Here is a 9,752-nt window from a genome sequence, read left to right as displayed (position 1 = left end):
AAATTTCCCCACCCCCGGAAATACTGCTAAAATAAGCCAGTCGGGGAAACTTTGTGAACAAATTCTACAGAAATAGAAAGCCACTCAATTTTAACGTTATTACTAATAATTACGTTGCTTTAGCAGAAAACACCGATAGGAGCATTTAAAAAGATTGAATGATTGAAATGCATCTGGAACGTTAAAATAAATTAAAGCTGATGTGTTTCCAATCTCACGTTTTATTACTTTTATCATCTCTTGTCAGAGTTTTAAAATCTATTCGTTCTTATCGATATTGAATAATGAAAAAAGTCAGTGGAGGAATAAAAGTAACTTTACTTTCAATTAATGTCAATGGCTAATCATTTATTTATAATGACAATAACATTAATCCATTTTGCACAATTAAGGACTAAAGGTTGGTGTTGCACTCTGCGCTTATTTGACTGTTTCCCCCTCCTCTTTAGACATTAATATGGGATTCATTCATTGCGATCTGTTTATTTGGTGTGTCTTAGCATTTATTGGGTTAACACCAAACAAATCTGTGCGTTGATTCGCTGATCCTGGACACGTGTTGAGGCACAGGAAGTAGGAAGTGAGGAGTCTGAAATGTGGGTTGTGTTGAGTATCAGTTGGAAGGTGTAATGTTAGAGTGCTAAGGTAAATTCAGCTGGGTGTTAGGACTTTTCAACTTGCAATAACTGTAGCTTAATTTTTTTAAATTCTGTAACAGTCAATTCAAAAGTGGGGTCGTTCTTTAAAAGGAAATTATCTGAGAGGTAATGTCTCATCCACCCAATTTCAGTTAGAATTATATTCGCTGGAGTTCAGAAGAGTGAGAGGGATCTCATAGAAACCTATAAAATTCTAACAGGACTTGACAGGGTTGATGCAGGGAGGATGTTCCCGATGGTGGGGGAGTCCAGAACCAGGGGTCATAGTTTAAGGATATGGGGTAAACCTTTCAGGACTGAGATGAGGAGAAATTTCTTCACCCAGAGAGTGGTGAGCCTGTGGAATTTGCTACCACAGAAAGCAGTTGAGGCCAAAACATTGTATGTTTTCAAGAAGGAGTTAGATATAGCTCTTGGGGTGAAAGGAATCAAAGGATATGGGGAGAAAGTAGGAACAGGTTATTGAGTTGGATGATCAGCCATGATCATAATGAATGGTGGAGCAGGCTCGGAGGGCTGAATGGCCTACTCCTGCTCTCTGTTTCTAACCATGGTTATTGTCCAGTAATCCTATTGGAAAGTGACGATGTATGGAAATGGAATTGGGCTGAGCTGCTGCTGAATAGTCTGTAGACTCACTTAACTTGGTAATATTGGATGGTATCGGTGGTGGTGAGCTGTGCCACTGATGGCTTCTGGAGGCATCAGTGGGGAAACAAACAAAACTAGGCACAGTATTGAAGTGGGACTTTATAGTTAAGCAAGTATATGAAGAATGTCCATATGCTGTTTTCTAAACAGATTGCTGCTGAAGTTAACTTCACCTCAACATCACAATGCTGCCCAATGCGTTGTGTGTGACCAGAGGCAACAATGGACAAGTTTGTGATTAAGCAATCAAAGAACTCTGAAAATCACAGATCAGAACCATGTGAATTAAAATGTCAGATGGACAATGAAGTGGTGGATTTGAGTGAGGACATGCCAGAGAGTCCTAGGAAGAAACTGAAAAGCAATACAGGAGGAAGCGAAGCAACAGAACTGCCACCCATCTTCACTGAGCAGGGATCAGTGCGAGATGTTGAATATTCCTGGAAGCGACTGAGAGCTGAGGGACTGAATTGTGATTATACCAAAATATTCACCAAATCTGAGGCAGATGACATATTCTTGCAATTGGAGAAAGTTGTGGAGTATTTTTCAGGTACAGATTAAAGGAATGGGGGTGGGTAGAATTTACAAAAGCACAGTTCCCTTTAAACAAAAATTTTAAACTCTGACCTTTGCCTCACTGTGGGCAGCAACCCGGGCTCACTCACTGTAGGGCTGTTGTTTTCCGGACTAGATGCAAGTCGGGCCAGAAAAGTTGGCAACAACTCGTTTTCACTTGACTATCAAAAGCTTCTACTTGAGCCACCTCTGACTCCCAGTGCACTCGAATCTGCCGTGTTTACATGGTGGGGGAGATTGCAAAGGAGGAAGGCCATTCGGCCCAATTAAATTCATGCATTCAGAAAGATCCTAAAGTAGTGCCTGTTGCAAGGTCCAATTGTTAAATTATTCCAGGGTTTCTTCCTCCCCTACTATTTTTTTTTTTCTGGAGGTCCATTCTGTTGGACTGCTTTCTGGTTCTAATTCATCTTGTTTTAAACACTGGCGTACACGTGAAGTCATAACAAAGCATGATCAGGTCTTTATTGAGGCAGCATATTTCACAATTCTGGTATGAGTGAATGCTATAGAGGTCCACTTACAACTCTTGTACTAAATCTATGTTTGATCTCTACATTCTATACGTGCCACCAGTAACTCCTACTAAAACAAAGATACATACAAGTGACAGCAGAATAACAATATGGATCCAGTAAAATCCACTTGGCCCATCTCAATCCTTTCTAATCATTGTTAAAATAGTTATGTTGCCCTCTCAAACACTTCCCCTCTATTATTATAAACACAACTGACCAAATTAATGGATGAATGAATTTCTCACATTCCGTCATCCCCTTATCTGAGAAGGTATCCTTGCCTGAAGTTTGCTTACACAATGCATCCGTACTCAACAGAAAGCCCTTTTAACTCATCGTGTGCCTGGGATATCAAGGTTCCCGCATGTTTCATACATCGTGAAGAATTATTTCTAGCTATCAGCCCTGTGGTCCCTTGTCTCGCACTCTACAATTTTAAAGTAATATTTCAGATTTATCCCTTCCATTTTTTAACCTAATATTGTTCCAAAGCCTTTGTAAGTTGAAAAGCCTGACCACCTCTTAAGGTGACTTGTTTGTTTATGCATCAGTAGTTTAACTTCTGAGGAAAGGTTGAGTCTGTTTTCTTTGGAAAAGAGACTTGGAGCTGATCATACTAAAATTTTCAACATTAGGGAGGCAATTGACAAAGTTGATCCAGGTAATCCTTGCACTGTGGTTCAAATACCAGGCACACAAACATTATGAAGTTAGGTGGAAGATGATAATCGGGCAGAAGTTTTTTTTTATGCAAAGGCTAATAACAAATGTTCTGGAATTAGTTATTGGAGAAGTCATTGAACCAGATAGTCAAAAGGCAATTGAATGTGTTTCTGGAGATCACAATGGTACACATCTGTTGGATTTAATGGATTTTCCTAAGATTCTGGCTAGTGGTTATAGTTTAAATACTGTGATCACTGTCCTTACTCAAATTGCTTTTCTGAATTTTTTTTTTTCTTCAAGGTGACCAGACCAGAGTGCAGGTGTTTGGGAAATGGCACAATATTCCACGCAAACAGGTGACCTATGGTGACCCTAGCCTGACTTACACTTATTCGGGGGTGACCCTGGCCCCTAAGCCTTGGCTTCCTGTGCTGGAGATGATAAGGGACAGAGTCACACAGGCTACAGAACACAAGTTCAACTTTGTGCTGATCAATAGGTGAATATTCACGGACAGTCGGGAGGAGAGGGAGCAAGTGGACGACGGTCCGTATGCTGAAATGCTTTGAAATGACTGATTATCAGGCAGCATGTTGAGGCTCCAATTTGCTATGCACAGAAGGGCAGGTGGCTGATCCATTCCCTCTGTTCCCCACACGGAGTTCCTGCTAGTGACCATATTGAGGCTGGGCACTTTTCTATGGGGGCAGGAATATCTGAGCAGAAAAAAAGATTTACATTTATATAGTGCCTTTCATGACCTCATGATGTCCCAAAGCGCTTTACAGCCAAAGAATGCTTTGACAGTGTAGTCACCATAATGTAGAAAACACGCAGCCAATTTGCACACAGCAAGTCCCCACGAACAGTAATGAGATAATGACCGAACAATCTCCCCTTGTGATGTTGATTGAGGGATAAATATTGGCCAGGACACTGGGGAGAACTCGCCTGCTCCTCAAAATAGTGCTGAGGGCGCACGGGGTCCTCGGTTTAATGTCTCATCTGAAAGATGGCACCTCCAACAGTGCAGCCCTCCCTCAGTACTGCACTGAAGTGTCCAGGTGAGGGATGTTGTTCAAGTTCTGAAGTGGGGTTTGAACATGTGATTTTTCTGACTCGGGTGAGAAAACGATCACCGAGCCAAGTTGGCATTCTTTAAATTTCTTTTTGCTGTCGCCCTAAGAAGTGACATGGGTTTATCTGCTCTTGTGGGGTCTGACATTGGGGAAGTTCGAAGTGTAGTTGGATATTAGGCTGGGTGAAGTGACAGAGGGATAAGATTCGGTAGTCTAAATAGCCTTTTCTTACCCTTGATTTCTGACTCCGAAACACTTGGAGGCTGATACTTCAATTGGATGTATCCACCAAAAAACCCCATTAATTGGTCATTTGTTTCAATGAGGATGGCTGTCTCATTGACTTATATAAGGAAGGGACGGTTGTTCAATTTGCTTGCAAAGTGTTTAAGATGTTCCAGTGACACAATGAAGTGCTACATAATTGCAAAAAAATTCTCCATTCCTTCCAGAAGGACTAAAGAAGATTAATGAATGTTTCCCCTGGAGCTCTCCTGATGGTAAAAGAATCACTGGGAGAGATTTGGGTTTTCAGCTGCCAAGTCAGCTGATTTCAGCCATGGGGCAGTCGGGAAGCTTACCTGCCTCTGAGTTTAGAGAAGGTTAAAACCAGTCTGTGTGCCCACTCCTGATCACTAGGTGATCTCTGATCAAAGTGCATGTGTGTGAACCTATCTTGTCCTTCAAGGAACTATCCTCAATCTTCTGTTTCTTATTTACATGCTGCCCCTTGGTGACATCATCTGAAAATACAATGTCACATTGACGACACCCAGCTCTCCCTTTACCATTTGTTTATTTTATTTTGTTTCATCATTCACTATGACGATCTATCAACACCACACCATCTCCCAAGACAGTAGCCTGCTTATCAGTGATATCTGGATACCTCTACTCAAGAAACACATCACCACCTGCACTGCAGCCAACATACCCCAAAAAGGACAACAGAATGTATCGACTTACGAGATACAATAGCTGACCAATCAGCAGCAACAGCATGTACTGACCTATCATGAACGCAATTAGCCAACCAATAGCAGCAAGAGCATGTAATGACTGATCAGCAGTAAGATCCTGCCCACCGTTGCACCCAATCCAGTTATTTCTCCAGATGACAGGCAGAGTACGCTGCCCAAAACATCGATCTGCCAGTTCATCTAAGAACTCCTTTTCCAAGGAAACAACTGCTCTTTTCAGTGCAAATTCGCATGGTGAAAAAAACCATAAGACTTCTTTATTCCTGTACTCCAATCCCCTTATAGTAAAGACCAACATGCCATTTGCCTTCCAAATTCCTTGCTGTACTTGCGTGCTCCATTGTCTTCGGGCCCCGCCACAAACTCCATCACTTTCCCAAGCAACTGTCTGAGACTGATCCAGATCATTCGCGGCCTTGGTGTCATATTTGACCCCGAGATGAGCCTCCAATTACAACGTGCTCCATTACAAAGACTGCATACTACCACCTCCATAATATCACCTGATTCTGCCCCTGCCTCAGCTCATCTGCTGCTGGAACCATCATTCATGCCTTCGTTACCTCTAGGCTTGACTATTCCAATGGTTGCAATTCCCGATTGGTCTCTGATCTTCCACCCTACATAAACTTGAGCTCGTCCAGAACCTTGCTACCTGTGTCCTAACTCTCACCAGCTTCATTCACCCATCATCCCTGTGCTCACTGACCTACGTTGGCTTCTGATCTGGCAACGCCTCAATTTAAAAATTCTTATACTTTTGTCTTCAAATCCCTCCATGGTCTCGCCCCTCCCGATCTCTCTCATCTCCTCCAGCCCCGCAACCCTCCAATATCTGTTCTGGCCTCTTGTATATCCCCGATTTTAATTGCTCCAGCACTGGCAGCCATGTTGCCCAGTTGCCTAGGCCCAAAGTTCTGGAATTTTCTTAACCCGCTCTACCTCTCTTTCCTTTCAAGATGCTCCTTTAAAACCCACCTCTTTGAGTCAACTTGTGGTCACTTGACCGAATATCTCCATGTGTACTCAGTGTCATATCCTGTTTGTTAACGCTTCTGTGAAGCACCTTGGAACATTTTACTATTGTTAAAAGCGCTATATAAATACAAGTTGTTGGTGGACTGGTTGGGGTTAAACTCCCATGGTCGAATTACCTTCTGCCATTGTTGTGTAGGATTACCCTTGGAAGAATGCCCAATTGCGTGAGGTATCAGAGGTTTATAATCATGAGCACCTCTAGAGACTGAAAGGTAAATGACATATGGAACATGCATTGAAATTTTAACTATAGGAAGAGGTTTTTATCACAATCCAGCCACAAATCTCAGATGCAAGTTAGTAATCCAAAAACAAAATACTGCAGATGCTGGAAATCTGAAACAAAACCAGAAAATTCTGAAAATACTCAGGTCTGACAGCATCTGTGGAATGAAAAATAGATTTAACGTTTCAGGTTGTGGCCATTTATCGGAACTGGCAAAAGTTAGAAATGTAATAGGTTTTAAGCAAGTGAAAGAGGGTTGAGGGGAAGAACAACAAAAGGGAAGGTCTGTGATAGGAGGCACACCAGGACAGGCTAAATGACAAAAGGTTTCATGGTACAAAGCCAAGTGAGGAAACAAAAGATGTGTCTGGATGAGGTGTGAATGGCCGAATAGCAACCATCCAAACACAAAGAGAAGGGATTAAGAAAGAAACAAAGGGGGGCGGGGGGGGGGGGGGGGAGCAAACTAGCAAAAAAAACATGAAATAAGGAAAGTATGGGAGCAGAGTTATGATCTAAGATTATTGAACTCTGAGTCCAAAAGATGAGGTGCTGTTCCTCAAAGTTATGTTGAGCTTCATTAGAACACTGTAGCAGGCCAAGAATAGAAAGGTCAAAGTAGGAGCAAGGTGGAGAATTGAAATAAGTGACAGGAAGCTCTGGGTAATGCTTGCAAACTGAACGGACATGTTCCGCAAAGCGGTCACCCAGTCAGTGTTTATTCTCCCCAATGTAGAGGAGACCGCATTGCGAGCAGTGAATACAATATACTAAAGTGAAAGAAGCACAAGTAAATCGCTGCTTCACCTGGAAGGAGTGTTTGGGACCCTGGACGGTGAGAAGGGAGGAGGTAAAAGGGCAGGTGTTGCATCTTCTGTGCTTGCATGGAAAGGTGCAGTAGGAAAAAGGGAAGGTAAAAGCAAAATACTGCAGCTGCTGGAAATCTGAAATAAAAACAAGAAATGCTGGAAATACTCATCAGGTCTGGCAGCATCTGTGGAGAGAGAAGCAGAGTTAACGTTTCAGGTCAGTGACCCTTCAGAAGGTGTTGGGAATGACTGAGGAGTGGAATGGTGGTGGGGGGGGGGGGGGTGGAGGGAAGAAGAGGAAGATGTTTGGTGGTGGCATCAAGCTGTAGGTGGCAGAAATGGAGGATGATCCATTGAATACAGAGGCTGGCGGAGTGGAAGGTGAGAACAAGGGGAGCCCTATCATGGTTCTGGGAGGGAGGGAAAGGGGTGAGAGCAGAAGTGTGAAATAGTTCAGACACGGTTGATGGACTTGCCAACAACAGTGGAGGCGGGGAATTTATGGTTGAGGAAAAAGGAAGACATATTGGAAGCACTAGTATGGAAGGTTGCATTGTCTGAACAAATGTGACAGAGAAACTAGGGGAATGGAATAGTCATTACAGGAAGTGGGGTGTGAGGAAGTGTAGTCCAGGTAGCTGTGGGAGTCTGTGGGTTTATAGTAAATATTGGTTGATAGCCTATCCCCAGAAATAGAGACTGAGAAGTCGAGGAAGGGAAGAGTCTGAGATGAACCATGTGAAGGTGAAAGAAGGGTAGAAATTGGAAACAAAGTCAAAGAAATTTTCCAGTTCAGGGAGTTAGTTATCCTCAGACTAACCTTCTGTCCTTTACTGACAGGTATAAAGATGGAAGTGATCACATTGGGGAGCATCGCGATGATGAGAAGGAACTGGAGCCTTTCAGTCCCATCGCATCAGTTTCCTTCGGCGCCTGCAGGGACTTCGTCTTCCGCCACGGAGACTCGCGGGGGAAAAGTGCAACACGGCGCCTGGAACCGGTGAAGCTGCTTCTGGGCCACGGCAGCCTGCTGATGATGAACTACCCGACAAACATCCACTGGTACCACAGCCTGCCGATCCGCAAGAAAGTGCTTGCCCCCAGGGTCAACCTGACCTTCCGCAAGGTTCTGCCTCCGCCAAAGAATTGAGAGCTTTTCCCCCAATGGAGATTCTGTTTCTGAATTTTCTCCGTTTCTCTTGAAGCCGCTGGGTTTAGGATTTGCTGCCACTCGCAGCACTGTTGCTCCCTTGGCCCATAAATCTCCTGGATGATATGTTAAACCAAGCCCCCACCACCCCCCCCCCCCCCCGGCCCCTCAGGTGGATGTAAAAGACCCCATGGCGCTATTTTGAAGAAAAGCAGGGGGTTATCCCTGTTCTCCTGGCCAATAGTCAGTCCTCAATTAACATCACAAACGGATTATATAGGCATTATCACATTGTTGCTAGTGGGATCTTGCTGCATGCAAACTGGCTTCCACGTTTTCTACATTAAAACAGTGACTTATAAGATCATGTAGGAGCAGAAGTAGGCCATTTGGCCCCTCGAGCCTGCTGCACCATTCAATAAGATCATGGCCGATCTGATTGTGGCCGCAACTCCACTTTCCTGCCTGGCGCCCCATAACCCTCGACTCCCTCCAGATCATTCCACTTCAAAAAGTACTTCATTGGCTGTAAAGTGCTTTGAGATGTCATGAAAGGTGCTATATAAATGCAAGTCTTTTTCTTATAAGCCAGCCTTGATGGTTATTTAATTACGGAGGGCTTCACAGCTCGCAGTCAAGCCCGTCATCCCCTGATGTCTCATGCACTTTACAGCAGGAGTCATTGTAAGTGATATTGAATGAGAAACCTGGCCTGGTTTTTATTCCCTGCTCCCTAGCTATAGCCCAGATATACAGAAACCGATTGTAGTCTCCCAAATGCTGCCACAGCTGACTCAACAAAGACTAAGCATCAAGCCGAGGACTCTCTGGATTTGTAAGACACTGTCTGTACTGGGTGGGAGTCAGTTTTTTAAACAAATAAAAGTTATCTTTATGCTCTTCAAATAAGAATTTGGTCTCATTATCTATTGTTTTTCAAGAATACTGTAGCAGGAACAGTTCCTTCTGATATGAACAATATCAGCAAGTAACTCAGACATGCATTAGCTACAAATGGTTTTGTCCTGTGGAATGCACCATCTGTGGTAGGGTGCACAGTAACCTTTTCAGGGAGCTTCACTAGACTAAGACAACACATAGAATAGTTGTGGACCGCATAAGTATATTTCTATGTCTATGTGGTCAAGAAGGCATACGGCATGCTTTCCTTCATCGGACGGGGTATTGAGTACAAGAGTTGGCAGGTCTTGTTACAGTTGTATAGGACTTTGGTTCGGCCACATTTGGAATACTGCGTGCAGTTCTGGTCGCCACATTACCAAAAGGATGTGGATGCTTTGGAGAGGGTGCAGAGGAGATTCACCAGGATGTTGCCTGGTATGGAGGGCGCTAGCTATGAAGAGAGGTTGAGTAGATTAGGATTATTTTCATTAGAA

General features: G+C 43.5%; 1 protein-coding gene across 2 annotated transcripts; it reads left to right on the top strand.

Annotated features, from left to right (window-relative positions):
- The first annotated feature begins 565 nt into the window (after nucleotides 1-565).
- alkbh2 (alkB homolog 2, alpha-ketoglutarate dependent dioxygenase) lies at nucleotides 566-8,855 on the top strand. 2 transcript variants are annotated; one of them, XM_068055549.1, is made up of 4 exons: nucleotides 566-645; nucleotides 1,461-1,863; nucleotides 3,374-3,572; nucleotides 8,046-8,855. In XM_068055549.1, the coding sequence occupies exons 2-4, from the start codon at nucleotides 1,533-1,535 to the stop codon at nucleotides 8,353-8,355; spliced, it is 840 nt and encodes a 279-aa protein (XP_067911650.1). In that variant the 5' UTR covers nucleotides 566-645; nucleotides 1,461-1,532; the 3' UTR covers nucleotides 8,356-8,855. The 2 variants fall into 2 exon arrangements, with proteins under 2 accessions (XP_067911650.1, XP_067911651.1); XM_068055550.1 differs by lacking the exon at nucleotides 566-645 and adding an exon at nucleotides 652-764.
- Nucleotides 8,856-9,752: the final 897 nt, after the last annotated feature.

Source organism: Heterodontus francisci, chromosome 23, assembly GCF_036365525.1.
Source record: "Heterodontus francisci isolate sHetFra1 chromosome 23, sHetFra1.hap1, whole genome shotgun sequence".
Classification (NCBI taxonomy): Eukaryota; Metazoa; Chordata; class Chondrichthyes; order Heterodontiformes; family Heterodontidae; genus Heterodontus; species Heterodontus francisci.
This window is presented reverse-complemented; position numbering and strand designations above follow the sequence as displayed.

What these genes read in the sequence shown, in the direction of transcription:
- alkbh2 (XM_068055549.1), top strand. Translation starts at nt 1,533, where the DNA reads ATGGACAAGTTTGTGATTAAGCAATCAAAGAACTCTGAAAATCACAGA. An exon ending in AGTTGTGGAGTATTTTTCAG is followed by an intron (nt 1,864 to 3,373) that starts GTACAGATTAAA and finishes TTTTTCTTCAAG; the next exon opens with GTGACCAGACCAGAGTGCAG. An exon ending in AACTTTGTGCTGATCAATAG is followed by an intron (nt 3,573 to 8,045) that starts GTGAATATTCAC and finishes CTTTACTGACAG; the next exon opens with GTATAAAGATGGAAGTGATC.